Here is a 17137-nt window from a genome sequence, read left to right on the forward strand (position 1 = left end):
ATGTGTCCGTCCTTAACTTCTTACCATCACTCACTGCTCTCAAAGAGTCACACTTTCCCCAACAAACACTTGAGTTCTCAACACATACAAGTAGGACTGCAGAGTCGCATCGTATTTACAATCAAGATTTTGGACTTCACAGTTAATTGAACTTGATGTTGTTTAGAGCTCCAGTGCATCTGTAGGATTATTGTGATGAATAGAAGCAGTAATAGTTGATGTGAAGAACGTACGGTGTGTTAGGGTTAGACGGTGTCTTCTCTGTTTAAATGGCCAAATGCATTAAGTCTGTTTTCTTCCCAAAGACGGAGAAGTTATTTCATAAATAATCACGGTCTTAGTTGTGAGCAGACTCATTTTGATTAGTATTGAGCAGTAATCCAGTCAGCTCTGATTGGATGATTTTCATTTCAAAATACAGAAATAGATATCACGGTTTAAACTGACTTACATTTGGTTGATTTTTGCTATTTACGTTACATATTGTTTCAACATCCTTTCAATGTATTTCAAATGTTGAAAACCCAGATGATGAAAAAAACCTCTACAAACCACTTAATCGCTCACAGTCACCATACTAATAAGTCATATTTTGTGTTATTTTGCTCACCATACTCGCAGCATTTAGTTTTTAATATATCTGACCGATACTGCTTCAGAGCTACACATCCCCCATCCAACCGTCCTTATTGTAAGCACAACCCTGAGACCTATCGATGATCGATACTCATTGATCGCTATAGTTTTCTCCTGGCACGCAGCACTTGTCAGATACTACAGTTAACAGTGTATACATTTTGACCTCCACAGCAAACGAGTCATCTGGCGGATGCCAAATGAGATTAGGGAGGCTTTTCCTCTGGCCTCTGTGTGAGCCGCTGCACGAGTGTTTTGTTATGCGACTTGTGGTTATGCAGAATCTCTAAACATCTGAACCGGAGTTAGATTACCTCGGGGGATTGGATGCTTTCTCTCCTGTCACGGCTGTTTTTGGAAGCAGCCAATTTTACACCACGAATGGCAGTGCTCATTAGGCTTTAGGTTGTGGATTAGAGAGCGGCGTTGTATTGAAGGGCCCGAGCATAGAACAGGAGCCCCCCTGCCGTGCGCGTAGCTACAAAGTCGGCCCGGGCAACAAAGAACACGAGTCTTTGTGTGGGTGTATAAACTGCCTCTGAAGCCTTGTGGATGTGCATTTTTGTTAAACCCACTTGTTTGACTTTGCCCAGCGTGTTTTTTTGTGTGTGCGTGTGTCTGTCAGACTGTGTCCTAAGGTAGAATCATCTCCTCTCTGCTGTCTGGGTCCCCGAGAGGCTTGTTAAGCTGCTGGGCCCTCCTGGAGCCAGCGCAGGGAGAGGCAGACATGACTGCAGTGCTGGAAAATGAAGCTAGACGCACCATTACCCCCCCACGGTGCCAGCGTGTTTGTTTTTGCAGCGTGATGTAAGCACCTCGGCACACGAAACGAAGGACATGTGGACCGCGCATACTGTAAAAAGACAATTTAGCTCAAGAAATCCTAGTTTTTTGGTCTCTGCCACTGCGGTGGAAAAGTGATGGTGAACACTGTATCCAAAGTAGTAGCTTGTAGCATTTGAAAATGCATTAGGAGAATACATTACAGTAAAATGCAAACACTTCATTCTGCTTAAAGGCGATCAGGGTTGGAGTCAGAATTTCAGAAAAAGTCTAAAAATCTTTTCCTCAGTTTTTTTTTGTCTGCAAACTTAAAATACTAAAGCTATTTATATTTAGATTTGGATTGTTCATTTTTTGCCTAGAAACTGTTTTTAATCTAAAGTAGCAGAGCCTTAAACCTAAAGAATCTACAGAAATACACTCCTTCGCTTTCTTGCTGCGAGTCAGACGATAGACACCACTGTCACGTCTGAAGGTAAAACCAGCAGCTGGTTAGCTCCGTCCAAAGATAAGCCTGTTACTAAAAGTTCATGGACGTTTCTTTTTTTTTTCTTTTTTTTGCCAGGCCTAGTTGCCAGGCAACCAGCAGAGACTTCAGGAAGTTACTGGTCCTGGGCCAATAATTAATTAATTACATAACACCCTGTAAAAATGCTGAATTGTTGTTTTTTTACCCCTTTCGTACAGATGAAATAATGGAGACATTTCTTTAAGGTTGATTGGTGAGCTTCAGAGAGGGCTGCTCGGCTGATTCTGTTCCCTCTGGACAGAGCCAGGCTAGCTGTCGGCCCTGTTTCCAGTCTTTATGCTAAGCTAAGCTAGCCAGCTGATAGTGTACAGACATGAGTGGTATCAAACCTCTCATCTGTCATTTGCACAGAAGAATTTGACAAGATTATATCACGGACAACAGGCGTCCGCCGAAAGCCCGTCGAGGATCATTTTGAATCCTAAAAGCAGTCGTATTTCACATCACAGGTGGGATCGTTCATTGGTGGGAATCCTTCCTGATTAGAGTTGCGGTCCACATCCAGCTGTTGCGTTCATGTGGAATCAGACAGCTGAGGTAGTTAGTCATTCCTGGGGGGACAACAGTTAGTCTGCTCTGCTGGGCACCAGCTCAAAGCCCACAGGAGACGCACAGAGAGACGGTAACAGGTGTCGCTGTGATGCATGCAGAGCTGCTTCATGGTGAGCGTACCTGCCGACGTTCCTTCTCCCTCTCTCACACTCACACTCACACACACACCCACACACACACTCTCTCTCTCTCCGTCTCTAACTCTCCAGATGGCCATCATACAGGATCAGTGAAACAGTCCTCTGGCGGCCATTGTGAGGGCGTAAAGAAAAAAGAAAAAAAGAAAACAGCTTGTGATTTGCGATTTGTTCATGAGCCAATGACCAGGCAAAGTTGTCCCACTGATCGCATGTAGCGGCCTGATAAGGCTGCCATGGAGATTGTCACCGCACGAGCAGGAAAAACACACATGAAGCAAAAGGCTCTGCTTTTTGTTTCACACGCAGGCAAAAAATCCTCACAGAGCGTACTTGGCTGCTGTCGGTACTAACTCATCCTAATCCAGGTTCACACTTCAAACCAGGCCCACAGTTTGGCAAACAGATCCGGACCAGATGAAGCCGTGATTCCTGCCGTCTCCCCTCAATCTCTTTCAAGTGAAAAAACGTCTGCTGAGACCACACTCTCTCTGCACGGTCCAACAGAGCCTTCGCCTGTCTTTCCATTGTTTTCCCCGACACTAAAAAGACAGTTTCCAACAACATGCAAGGTGTAATTATTTTTTTTTTTATATATATGTATGCATGTTTGGTGGAATAGTTCATTCAGGCTGTTTTGCATCAGCATGTATAGCAGTGGGATCAGTAATGGCGTATCTAAGGAAACCCGGTGGCTATAGATGACAAGACTGATTAAGCCATTAAAGTCCTTGATATGTATTTAGCATAATCTGCCCTGTCTGCAAATAAGGAGGCAGGGAGCTGGTAGCGACTGTTTTTTTTTTTATCAAAAGCTGCTAGTTAGCTCAATCAAAGCAGCTGCTGGGAAGCATCAGCTTTAAATCAGCGTTATGAGGAAGAGAGATGTGCTCTCTCTCTCTCTCTCTCTCTCTCTGGCGTGAAGAGATTCATTCCTGTCATATGAAGAGATGAGGAGTGATCTGCCGTGGCCCATGTTCCTGCCAGCCTCCGGTCCTTTCATGTTCTCGGCTTAATTTGAGCTGAACCAATGTTTATCATTCCGCAGCAACTGGGCCGAGTGGCTGGGAGGGAGGACAGTTCTGCTCCTGATCTGCTTCTTCTTCTCTTTCTTTCGCTCACATTGTTGTTTTGCTTGTAGACTGCAGTACTATTTACCCTCTGGGATAGATTAGCGCTCTAATCTAACCAGATAATATTTTTAATCAACATCTGCATTTTATCCATGTTGTGTTACACGATGACACTTTATGGCTGCATAATTAGGAATATAATTCATCCATATTAGTTGCAGAACAACACACAAAAGGAACTCGGCAGCCAATTGTTCTTCCTAGTGAGGATTATAATATTTTAGAAATAATATATGTAATATTACTTTTAACTAAAACTAAAGACTGCTATGCATCGAGGATTGAAATCGCTCATGTGTGGAATGCTAACATCAAACCCTAATCTTATTCTGTTGGATGAAAAAGAAGACAATACAATGGTCTCCAGGTTTTCTCGAAATTACAAGTGTGGGAGGATATACCTTCCTTTATTAAGCCGTGCATTAACACCACAGGAGAATTCAGTATTCATGTACCCTGCTTACAACCACAGCTTAGTTGAACATATTGGAAAAGTGATCTTTTGTTTAACCAGACTACTTGTCTTTTTTCTTCAGAGATGTGGAGGCAAATTACATTTTCCCTTCTTCTATCCCTTCTTCTTCTTCTTCTCTCTCACTCGCCTGCCCTCCCTCTTCTCTCACTCAGCTGCACACTCCTCCTTGTCTCTCCAAAAAGCAAGCGGGCTGTCGTCTCTCCCTTCTGTCTGCCCCATCTGTGATGCAGTATGGGCCACTGGCTTGGTAATGACGGGCGGGCGGAGCGCGGGGCTGCGCACGAGGCAAAGAGGGGGAAGAAAAACAGACAAAAACAACCCGTCTAAAATGGAAGACAAACCTCTAATCAGTTGTCTCACCAAGTCTACCAAGAGGTCTCGCCTTGCTGATAAAAAAAGGTTTTTGCAGTAGCGGCTCTCACTCGGTCCCACGTTCCTCCCACCCATGCGACCGTGTGACACGCTGTGTCATACGCTGCAGAGATGCGAGGTGGTAAAGAGGCGGAGGAAAAGAGTCTCGCTATCACAGCAGATGTGAACCCTCCAAAAGCCATCGGACCAGAATTGGTACCATGTGTTTTTTTTTTTTTTTTTTTTTTCCTTCCGGCCCCGTACTTGTGTTAGAGTGAGGAAAAAGGCCCAGGGGCTCGTTACAACTTTAATATACTGTACAATCACAGTAATTGAGTAGGATTTTCAAGTTCTTCCAGTCATGGCTTTAATTTATGAAGTCCCCATGAAAGTTTAATGTATCAGCAGTTGTAGAGTCGCAGCTATCTAAATCATTCTGCAGCTATCTCTGCCCGTGCTGCCTGCCAAGTCCCGCCGTTAGCGTCCCGTGCCCTAGAAAGATGGCCAGATTGCTCCAAAGGCACGACTGTTGCCGGACGTCTGTTCAACACATTGTACACCTAGAGGTCTTTCACAGAGCCGTCCGATTGGCTGGGAGCTACCCAAACGGGGTGCTGACACCAATTCTGATGCTGTTCACCCAAAACAAATCCACCGTGTAACTTCAGGGGATTTTCTTCTTCTTCTTCTATTGTATCATCCATGCTAGCGAGCACAGGATCCCTGTTGCTTGATGAGTGTAATATAGCATGCTCACTTAATTATGGAGCAGCTCTCATGAGAGGCATATTAGAGAATGCAGACAATATGAATATGAGGATCCCAGCTCCCCTTTGCTTATGAATCGTGGGGAACGCAGCAATTTGCGTTGCAGGAGATATGATGTGCCATGTCCTCGTTTTGTTTTTTTAGCAACACGAGACCTGACCGAGATGTTTGTTGTTGTTATTAATATTTTGTCAGGAAGCGGGGGATCTGAGTGACACGCGGCCCTGGAAGGGACTTATTATTAAAAGAAGTTATTGTCGGCGATCGCCGTAGAGAGATGCAACACGGTGATTAATGGTGTGTTTTTAAAGCTGACAAAAAAGCGCAGGGAGACTCCAACCTGGGAGGACTGCACTGAGGAATCATTGCGAGGTTTACCTCTAATGAAAGAAGCCATCCTTCAGATGTGCATCACACTGGACTGCTAAGGGCCATAGGGAAAATGAGTGTTCTGATTTATATTTGTTCTGACCTACTTAATGTTCTTCAATTCAGATTTCAGATTTAGACACATTTCTTTTAAATATTATATCATGATTGCATCACTTAAGCATTAAAAGGAAAACAAGCTTGTTACGGCGTGTCCCTCTGTGACTTGACAGGTAGTGGGACAACATCAAGAGACTCAAGACTATCACGGTCGCTTGTCACTCCTAAATAAAGTCGGCCCATCTCGGTCACGCTGTCTCTGCGTCTCAGCTTCAGGACCATACAGATGATGTCCCCGGAGACGCTTCCTTTAAACCCTGGTTCCCTATTTCAAACTGAAATAAAGCACAGAACAGAAACAGGCTTGCGACAGTCTAGTTGTCACAGTCCAGTGCAGTTCAATCATACCCCCTCCCCCCCTCCCCCCCTCCTGCCTCGTCCTATCCCACGCTGTCTGCCTTAGAGGTGAAGTCAAAGCTGGCAGCTTCCCATCTTATCAGCTTTTTTCCCATCACACACTTATCAAAGCTCCCTTTTCTTCTCCTCCTGCCGCAGTTGTTTTGTTTACATTGCTTGTCACGGCACGTAAACACCGGCAGTTATCTCTCAGATGGCAACATCTCCGATAAGACACATCTGCTCTGTTGTACGTCTCTCTGGTGGATGTAGTAGCAAAGTGCGAGCTCTGTGAGCGGAAATATGACTCGACTGGTAAAAGTGAAGTTCATGCTGATTCATTTTCTTTGAAGCGAGCATAGCATGGCCTTATTGTCAGTGTATCATCTGACACTTTGAATAAAAAGAGATTTTTCTTTTGCAACTCCTGTTCGGATTTGCTGCTTTTCACTGCTTTATATCATTGTAAACTGACTATTTTATAGTATTTTTTTATTTTATTTTTCAAAACAAGCTATTTGAAGATGTCATCTTGGAGTCTGGGAAAATTAGATGGCACTGTTTTTCTGAAATAATTCTATTTAGCCCTTAGTGTGAATCAAACTTGGTGGGGAGCTTTTCCCTCTTAACGTGTGTGTGTGTGTGTGTGTGTGTGTGTGTGTGTGTGTGTGTGTGTTCGTTCATATATGTAAATCTGTCGGTGCCCAGTAGAGGAGGCTGTGCATTCTCCATGGTTCGAGTGGAGCATCTCCTGGCCTCCTTCTAGTAGCCACAGGATTAAGTCTGACCCTCAGTCGTGCTCGTGTGTCCAGCCTTTGCAGCCGGCCCTTCCCCCTCTCTCCAGGGACACACTCCAGCAAGCATGTCAGTCCCCAACCTCCCCATTCCCTTGGGGGGGGGGGAAGATCCATTCACGCCCAGGGGGGTTGCCGGGTGCCAGCGAAGGGGTTAGCAATAACCACTAAGCACCGTAAACACTCTAGCTTTACACTCCGTGAGCACATTCAGGGGCCTCAGGAGCGTGCTGGCTGTGTACACTATCTGGTTCAAGTGATGTCAGAGGGGGCAGTGGATTTAAGCAGGTTTTAGTTTGACGCTAATCCCCTTGTAGCAAACGCTGTGGACGAGCGGACCGTCCCTGCCAATGGCGTGCATCAACCCCATTGGATTAGCGCGTCTCGACCCCTCCTCCATTCTGTTTTCATTGTCCAGCATGTGTTTTCACCCCAATTTCTTTACCACTGGTCTTAGTTTTGAATGAAAGCGTGACGCCCAGCACAAGATGATCACTGCTGAACAATGGAGTACAGCCTCGTCCTAAAGGTGTGTTTTTATTCTATTTTCATTGTGTGTCTGTGTGTATGTACTCCCTCTGTGTTTGTCATGTGCCTCTCTCTTCATGGATTTCTAATGTTTCCAGGGCTGAATTATTTAGAGAGCCTGCCAGCAGGGAGCTACATGATAGCACAGCCTTAAGAGTGGGAGGTGTGTGTGGTAGGAGGGAGGGGGGGGGGGGGGCCTACAGCTGCAGATCAGGTAAAAGGGTACCTCATGCTTCACCTTTTCTCCGCTCCTCCCTTTTGATTGGGGGTGAGTGTAACACGAGTGTATTGGGGGTGAGTTGAAACACGATACACGGCTCTATTTTCCGCTTTTATAGCCGCCTGCTTCACTGCCTTCACCGATGCCTAACTCGTGTGAGCGGTCGCATTTTGTTGGCTCTCTGGGCCAGAGTGGTCCTGAATGGTCTGAAGGTGAGAACGACAGGGCCGCAAGTCGCTGTCACAACTGTGGCACCATTGCGGGGCGAAGGAGTTCTTTGCCATTGGGTGGGGGAGACCGCGGAGTGTGGTTCCACCGTCACCTAGATCTCGGTGAGAAACAGGATCCAGACCTCCAATCCTCCCTGTACAGGCGGATCCAGCAGGACCGCCACGGGGAGCAGTTGCTGAGGAAGAACTCTGTGCCCGACCGAAGCAACTACCTCAGGCAAGTGATGGCCGGCCGGGCCTCTGCACCGCCTCAGGATTACTACCTGGCCGACACTACCTTATCTGGTCAGCTACCTGAAGAGTCTGGGTTTTATAGGGATAACCGGCACCTGCTCACCAGATCAGCCTCGCTTTATGGGCCCAGCTCTGGTGGAGTGAGACCTACCTGGGATCAAGGACATGCAAGGGCCACCTCCTCCATGCTGCCCTCTGCGTCAACACCTACCCCCGTGCCTCCTCCCCCTCCACCGCCTCCTCCGCCACCTCCTCCCCTTCCCGTTCACGAGCTGAGCCGTTTGTACAGGGAAACTCTCGGATCTAAGATGATCCCAGACATCCACCGTATTGGTGGCAGCTCTCCCTCTCCTGGATTCTACGGGGTTTATCCCCCTCTTCCTGTTTACGCTGCTGAGTCACCGTCTTTCTCTGCTCACCAAGCTTATAACAATTTCAACAGCTTGTCCCTGGATCCCCGCCAGCCAGCTGCCATCAGTTCAGTGGTGGACACAGGTCCTCAGGGAATGGACGGAGCTTACCCTCGGGGTTATGGAGCTGTAGCCTCCCAGAGGCTGCCTTATGACCCAAATTATGACCCCAGCTCAGCCATGGTGGCAGCAACAGCTGGAATGACATCCAGCCTGCCTCATCATCTGAGTGCTGCAGACCCCAAGAAGATGGTGGACCCTGCCTTCTTGGCTTTCCTGCGAGGTGAAGGCTTGGCTGAGAGCACCATCACTCTCCTGCTGCAACATGGCTTCGATTCCACTGGCATGTTGGGAATGATGGAGGACCACGATGTCCGCTCTGTGGCCCCCAACTTGGCCCAGGCCCGCGTCCTGTCCCGCGTGGCGCTCGGTTGCAAGGCGAGCGGTATGGTCACGCGTGCCCGATCCAACAGCTTCGGCAATCGCAACGATTTCTACATGCAGCCCCAGGGTTTGACAATGGACCCCAGCCTGATGCAGCAACATCCCAACACCATCCAAACCGTGTCCCCCAGGATGGGAGAGTTTCTTGGTAGAAGACCCAGCAGCGCACCCTCCCAACACCTCCTGGAGACCACCACCTACCCAGCAACACGACCCCTGACAACTGGAGCATTCCCAATCGGCCCTGGAGGATATAGCAGTGCTGTGACTCAGGGAAGACCCTTCTCCATGTACAATGCCCACACCGGTCTTGCCATGTCTGCTCTTGGACAGCAGCCTCCACCAGCTCCGGGCACTCCTGGAGCGGTGCCCAAAACCTTCTCCGGCTCCTACTCCCCCATGGAGCTGATGAAGAGGGCACCCAACCTTCCCCTGCCATCGCCAGTAGCGGCGCCGAGCCCCCTTCACAGCCCCCAACTTCTTCGGAAAGGGATCAATGCTGCACCCGAGAGCATCAATACTCCTGTAACTTCTTCAACGCTCTACGTGCAAAACCTTAACAACACCAAGATGGTAGGACGTCGCACTGGTCCACCTGTCATAGTCTCAACCATGGCCACCACGCCCGACACAAGTAATGTCAAACCTCACCTTTCTCACTCATTTCTTCAAACCCTCTCTCCCCTGTCCTTGTTGCTGATTTTTCTGTAGGTTTTTTAGAAATAATTATTTTTTCTGAAAGTCTTTTGTCTTCGATTAGATGCACAGTTGGATTTAATTCTGTATATGATTGACAGATCTTTGGCATAGTACAAAACATCCGAGTGACAGTCTTTTTTTGAACGGAGTAGCAGCATGTAAGATGCATCTGACAAGTTAAGCAGCTTTGCTCTGAGAGTTCTTTTTTTAAATTACGCAACTATTTATACATGTATTGCAACAAGGTTGTGTCATTTGCCGGAGGGCATCCTGTCTCATCACCAAGTTGAAACGTTTCTTATGAGCAGCACTCCAGTTATTGAGGTCAACGTTATTTTCTGGTATTTTCTTTCACTTAGTTTACTGGTCAGAATCCTTTTTGAAGCAACAGTGTGCTTTTTGTAGCTCCACATTGCTTCTTCAAAGTTTCTTGTACAATTTAGACACTTTAATACAGGATGTTGTTCACTAGCTGTCCTTTTAATAAACTCCTCTAACTGTTTTTTACAAGACAAGAGTTGGTAAATGTCTTCAAAAGTTTACTTCTATGATGCAGAGTTGCTGTCATTCTATTTTACTCTGTACTCTCACCTAATCGTGGGCTTAGCTGCTTTGAATCCAATTACACTAATTGGATATATAGTTGTATGGACTATAATAAGTAGCCGTTTTTTAAAGACACCCTGTGTTCTGATTGCACTGCCGCTAAAAGTTCTTTCATTTATTAGTTTGCTATACTTACAAACAAACTCAGTAACATTTGCTCTCTACCCGCTCAAACTGAACTTATTTGAAAGTACATTTTTTCTGCTCTATGCTCTTTTTTTTTTTTTTTTTTTTTAAACTAATTGTGAAGAATTGATTTTCATTTCTATAGAGCGAAAGTAATGATGAAAGAAATGTTTCGCTTTTGATGGTCTCGCAACAGTGCTGGTGCATACAATATGGCAAGACCAAATTTACCTTTTTGATTGCTTTCTACAATGGTGTATTCTTGTTAATCACACATTCCTGGGAATATGTTAATGCTCTCCCTGAATACATAATTATGTAGATTGCTGTGTAGAAATTGTTTGTCTCATACAAGGTTAATACAAGTGGTGTGGCAGATTTTTATGCTCAGTTTAGTGTGAGGGTAAATTCTCCAGCAAGACATCATCTGAGCTTATGTTTATACATAAAGGCCTTAACTTCTCCCTTTGAGAAAATGGATATATTCCCTGCTGATGAGATCTGATGAGCTATAGAAAGAATGAAACCTTCTAGCCTTTCTTTTACACCATGTAACCCTATGTCTTGTGAGCCTCTCTAACAGGTCTGCGCGTTGCTGCACTTGTTATAGAGTAATGACTTTTATGAAGTGGCATCCCTTCAACTGTTGTCAAGGAAATAAGAAGCGAAATGTGAGATTTGGGGGGAAGGGGTTGTGGGAAGTTACCCCCCCCCACACACACACACACTTGCACATGCACGCGGACAACATTTGCATGTAGCTGACATTAGTTGCTTCAGTAACTTCATCTGATAATGGGCGGCCCTTGCCGCCGATTGGCAAGCATACTTCTTAATTGTGTGTTGCTAGGCAACCTCGGTTTCAGTGGTAATCAGAGAAAGATGATCTTCACATTTAAGGAAAAGGGGAAAAGTGAAGCCCCCTATGCAGTGTTGTACATTTATTTTGTTCACTTGTTGCTCTTCTTTTCTTTTTTTTGTTTGGAGCAGGCGAAAAATTAGTGAAAATAATAAGATGTTGCAGAGCACTTAATGAAAACATCTCTCTGTCTCTCTCTGTCTGTCTGTCTCTCTGTCAGTGCACATCTCAAGAGATTGCTTCTCTTTTTTGTGCAAAGGCTTTAGCACACCGGTGAAGAGCCTCTCTTATTACATGCACGGCGTTTTATGTTCAAACATGCATATTGATGAAAAGTTGACACGTTATTCCTTTTTCTACCTCCTGAATAAATCTGTTGTTCTTCCAAAACAAACCAGTCTTCTCTTTATCATCTCGCATCAAAGTGGACATCTACACATAGCTGCATTTCCATGTCGTCAAATTCTTATTCAGAGTTTTGAAAGCAAAGCTGTGAGCTGCGGTGGAGTCGGAAGCTCCTTTAAAATATTCATGTTAAAGGTGCAGGTGGGAGGGCCCTGCCTGTGTACTCCTCTCTGCTGGGCGCTGTCTTGGTTGGCTGAAGCCATAAGTAGCGTTAATAATGGCATTAAACGGTTGAGTCGAGCTTAGTTGCAACAGTTCCCTTTCACCCAAAGTAGGGAGAGACGCCTTGCAGCACTGGCATTGGCCATGGAGTTGTCTGTCAGTAGCGTCCCACAGAGCGGCACAGGTGGGTAAACCGAACTTTGATGTCACGTGAAGCAGAATAGCCAACCCGGTAGTTGGAGACGTGACTTGCTAGCAGCCTGCGTTGTGTGCGTGCTCGGTAGATTAAACTAAGGTGGACGCCTGCATGTTGTCCACAAATGCCAGCACGTGGTCTTCCTTGTGGAGATAATCCACAGGAGATCTTCAGCTGTACTTTTCTGGGCTGGAGAATTAGGAGGCGGTGGTGTGTTTGGGGGGGGGCTTGTAGTTTACAGGAAGGAGACACCAGGACTTGGCAACAGCCCGCCGTAGCCATATGGAATGTGTCAAGTTGACGTGTTCACCTGTGTAAGTGCGCTCTCTTGGTGCCACTGTACCCAGGTTGTATCCGCTCTGTTCCTGGGAGGGTTAGTCAAAAACATGACAGATCCCTTTTTCCTCCTCTTTCTTTGACAGGAAGCCATCAGGTGCTGCTGACAGTTATGTAACCTTCCAGTACATTGCTCCCATGAGAGCCTGAATGCCATTTTAATTTCCCTGCCCGTATTTGGAAGGACATCCACGAGGATGCATGCCTAATTTTGCTCATCTGACCTTGGCGAAACTTCTGTGTTCAGGTGTGTGACATTGATTTCAGTGTGCACTCCTTTGGCGGTTTCCCACTGGCTTGTCAGACAGAAACATCCCCTGTGCGTCAATGTGTTCTAAGACTGTGTTGTGTGTGTGTGTGTGTGTGTGTGTGTGTGTGTGTGTGTGTGTGTGTGTGTTTTAGACACACGGTAGAGTCTGTCTTTTTGATTTGTATGAGGCCGCTTTGATTTAGCGCTTATGTTGCCTCAAATGACATAACTCCAAAGCGTGTCTTGTGATATATAGATGTGCGTGTGGATTGACACAATGCTTCAGCCCCCCTCCCCTGCTTTCCTGTCACACACACACACGGACCACAGATGTCCCTCTCTCAGCAGCAGGAAGTGTTTGTCTTCATCAGAGGCCGGCTGGATGTGACAGCAGGACATCGGGACGAGACCTTAAGTTTCCTCTATCTGTCTCCTTCTTCCTTTGACTTGCACTATTTACTGGGCCTGCGCATTGCAATCAGAAAGTATCAGGACAGTGATAAGGTCATCACTGTTTCAGCTCTACTTTAGGACATTGGATTTCAAACCCTGTTGTAGCGAGCTGGACCTATCCTGCCGTGGAAGACCAGGGTTAGGGAACCCCACCCCCCGAAACAAACACCCCAATATAAAGATGAAGAGGTAGCACAACAACAAATGCATCGCTGTCCTAATACTTCCTGACCGCACCGTATAGTAAACCCTTCCTTGCTTGTTGGTCTAATCTTACGTTTACCTGTCTAGGAATAGGACGAGACTTAGAGTGGGGAAATCCTATTGGCCGTGTGTGTGTGTGTGTGTGAGTGACTGCTATAGATATGTTCCTGTGCGGGTGCTACTATACAGGCATCACATGTCAGCGTGAGTCTGTGTCATCCTCACTAATCCCTCTGATATGAATGAGTGGAGACAGACAAGAGGTTTCAGCTCACATGCATCGGTCAGGGGTTATTAGAAGGAATGTAGCCGTATACTAATCAGTCTAACCGCGATCTAGTATTAACACGGCCACAACACCACGCGTATGCATTGAGGTACTCTATCTATGCACACGATGACTGTTCAAACATGTTAAACAGGGCGAAACAAAAGCGTATATAATAGGCTGACGGCTTACCGCGTCATTGTAACGCTGAAAAAAGGCATTTAGACCAGCTCAACTTTGATTTGTAGCGCATCACGCCAGTCACGCAGAGCCAAGTGTCGTTTGTACCTTCATGTCGCTGACTCGTAGCCTGTTGCTGTGTCACTCGTAGCGTGAACATTGTTGGGGTTGTCTCCAGCACTTTGAGTTTCAAATGAAACAATGACTGTGTGGTTAAAGTGCTGACTTTCATCTTACATTTCAGTGTTTCCACCCGCCAGAGGAACGGGTGTAGAATGAATAAACTCATCACGTTTAATATTTAGTCTTAATTTAACTGTCTGAAGTCTTTGACCCACAGATACCAGCATGTCTGCATGTAACGGGTCTGATTTATTGTCCTAAAATTTGGGAACTTTGTAGAAAAATGTCTGCGTTGTACACTGTTAACACCTTCAAATGTAAGTTTAAAGACTGAACTTCAACCTCAAAGTCAGTGCTTGATTTAAAATTGAATTTACTGTAGTGCAAACGGGGAATGCAAAACGATGAAAATGTTTGCTGCGCCGTTAAAGGCCGCCGTTCACCTCTAGATTCTGAAATGCTTATCTGCGCTCGGTCCTTCCGTCATGTGTCTCCAGTTTCCCGAGTACCTGGTAAATGTTACATGAACTATCTGCCGCTCCATCTCCACTCGGCCTCTGTATTGTTTGTGTCCCCGGGGAAATATGGCCAGGAAAATCTATTTTTCCACTGCAGTAGTTTTTTCCTCCGAGAAAAACAAAAACTAACTAGTGAAAGAAAAAAGTGTTGTCGAGCCCCATTCCCATCTCTCCTGCGCCCCTCCCTCGCCGTTTTCTCATGGTCGATCTTTCCAAACCATCGCTTGCGTTCACAGAGGGATTAATGGTTTCTCCGAAGCCAGCCAACCCGTGGAGGGAACGGAGCCTTCGAGCGAATGAGGAACAGCTGGTCTCCCTCCGCTTGTGACAGCTTGAGTGTGTGTTTGTGTGCGTGCGCGATAGTAGCAGCGGACCTCTGCCACAGGGTCAGAAGGGCCGTCCCTGGTGTGAAAGTGGGCCTTCCTCCCATCGACTGTAATGTTAATTAACAATGGCTCTTTAAAAGTACAGCGAGAACTCTTACTCTGTTAATGCTCTGTGTGTCAATTAAGTTTTTCTGAATTCCTGAAAACAAGTTTCAGACTAATTTCATACTTAAAAATAGAGTGCACTTTTCATCAGAGCGTCTTGTTCCGCACGTGTTTATTTGAAGATTAAAGGGTCCTACATTAGAATTAAAATGACCGAACATAATAACCACACTGAAAAAGTAATGAATTAAGTGGCTTCTGCATGCTGCTTAACAGGCCTAAAGGTCACTGCTAAGCGCTAATGGCGAAATGGTGAGATGAGGTGTGTGTGTGTGTGTGTGTGTGTGTGTGTGTGTGTGTGTACGCTCCTCATGATATGTTATGATTGGCTGAGAAAATTCTTTTCCACTATTTTGGGAGATCGCACCATCATGTGTATTCCACTATCGGTCTCCTCCTCGTCCCGTTTTGTTTACAGGATGGCGGCGATGTGCGCTCGCTGCTCGCGCTGTAAGAATGGCTGCACTTTGATATGATCTCCCCAATTATCTGTCGTCAATTCTGCCGCGTATTATTCCTCTCTCTCTGCGCGGCAGCTGGGGAGGAGATTGGTTTTGTGCGTGTCGAACGGCAACAGCTGCATCCACTAAAACAGACAACTACCTTTGCAGTCCTCCCTTTTTGGTCTCCCTCCCCCTCTTTCTCTCTCGCTCAGTGGTGGGCAGGTCACCCTGAATTATTCATCAGTGTGAAATGAAAAAGCTCATGGATATTGAATATCCCCTCTGAAGTGGTGGCCAACCTTGTGTGTGTTTTTTTTCTTCTTCTTCCCTTTCTTTTTTTCCCCTTTGCAGCTGAAAAGAGTAAAGAGCGGCAGACCTCATTGCCAGGCTATTTCAAAGGTTAACCGATTGCTTTACCTCGCGCACGTATTTACTTTCTTCACGGTCCGTGGCCGGCATTGAGGGGTTGTAGAGAGATGAGGAGGCGCAGAGAATGAAGAAAAAGAGTGAGATAGTGAGGAGATGAAAGAATAGAACAGGGATCTGTGTTCCTGCAGATGTTTTTTTGTCCCTTTGACCCCCCCCCCCCCCCCCCCAGTGAGCCACCTCGGTGTGGAGCTAACCTCTCCGGTGGCGTGTTGCGAGGCCCGTTCCTTCCTGGAACGCCTGTGGTCGGTTGTGGTCGTCCTGATCGACCGGTTGTCATTAGTTTCCCATGCGGCCCACTGTGTTCCTCCATTGTCCCCCTGCCCGGTCTTTTGTCCTGTGGTTTGATCTGCGGCCCACGCTGCAAATCAATGCTACTGGTTGCCATTCATTCACCTCCGCAGCCAGCAAACACAGCAGGGACTCTCAGACCATCTCCCATGTGAGAGCGTATAAAATGAGAAAGAAAAAAGAAGATAAGTGGGGAAAAATCCATCAAGCCTTAGTTGTTTGTTTCCACAGATTTAGGACATTTTTGTCAATTTAGAATATTTGTGTGTCCATTTTTTTCCTGAAAATTGTCTATAATGCTGTTTCTGTGAAGGACGGAGACTTAAAAGAGCTTCCTTTATGCCAGAGAGCAGATGCTAAGATAATGAATCCATGAAATAAATAAAAACTACTCAAGGGCCGAGCCCCCTCCTCCCCTGTTTGGTATGTTGTACATGCTAATAGGACACGGAGTGTTTTATTCGTTCAATAATATCCGAGAGAGCAGCGCAGCATAACCCTGCGTCGCTCTCATTGGCCATTAGGTTGCTACTACCCTGTACCCTTTCAGTCATTACAGTCCATTTTCCTCCGCTCCCCAATTTGTACTGCAGCCTAGACAATTACACAGGAATCCTTTTAAGAGTATTCCCAAGCCGTACAAAAGACCAAGCAGCCAGAGCTTTAACTGGCAAACCTTTTTCAAAAGTATTCTTCACAGAGTTGTAATGACGGACAAATGCAGAGGGAGGGTAAAGCTATTTTATTTTCCTAGGAAATAAAACCAGTCGACTGATTTGTGTTCCAGGAAATGTTTTTGAGGCTCTGCATTTTCTTTTTTCTTTTTGCTTGTTTGAGAAAATCCTGTCACTTGCAGGTAATTGCGCTTTAGCTTAAGCGAAATGCACACAGGAAGCGAGGCAGCCTCGGCGTAGCTCGGAGGTGTCGGATGCTCCAGGTGTCGTATCGTGTGAACGGAACGCAAACTCCAGTTACAGTGGAGGTTTTTTTTGGGGGGGGGGGGGGGGGGGGGGGGCGGGGGGGGTTTGGGGTGCCCAGCCCCGCGGCGGGCG

The 17137-nt window shown here is 46.3% G+C and overlaps 2 protein-coding genes across 3 annotated transcripts in view; both read left to right on the forward strand.

Annotated features, from left to right (window-relative positions):
- The window catches only part of LOC116381094 (C-terminal-binding protein 2-like), a 78898-nt gene that overhangs the window by 36486 nt on the left and 25275 nt on the right, over positions 1–17137 (forward strand). The window lies entirely within an intron of this gene.
- LOC116381546 (uncharacterized) lies at positions 5–17073 on the forward strand. Of its 2 annotated transcripts, none has more exons than XR_004212668.1 (2): positions 5–6863; positions 15188–17073. XR_004212668.1 is itself a non-coding variant. In XM_031843791.1 (2 exons), exon 1 carries the CDS (start codon positions 7874–7876, stop codon positions 9758–9760), a length of 1887 nt encoding a protein of 628 aa, XP_031699651.1. In that variant the 5' UTR covers positions 7520–7873; the 3' UTR covers positions 9761–12815; positions 15188–17073. The 2 variants fall into 2 exon arrangements, 1 of the variants encoding a protein (XP_031699651.1); XM_031843791.1 differs by lacking the exon at positions 5–6863 and adding an exon at positions 7520–12815.

Source organism: Anarrhichthys ocellatus, unplaced genomic scaffold (assembly GCF_004355925.1).
Source record: "Anarrhichthys ocellatus isolate YVR2014 unplaced genomic scaffold, GSC_Weel_1.0 scaffold4, whole genome shotgun sequence".
Classification (NCBI taxonomy): Eukaryota; Metazoa; Chordata; class Actinopteri; order Perciformes; family Anarhichadidae; genus Anarrhichthys; species Anarrhichthys ocellatus.

Coding starts and splice junctions, on each gene's coding strand:
- LOC116381546 (XM_031843791.1), top strand. CDS start 7,874: ATGCCTAACTCGTGTGAGCGGTCGCATTTTGTTGGCTCTCTGGGCCAG.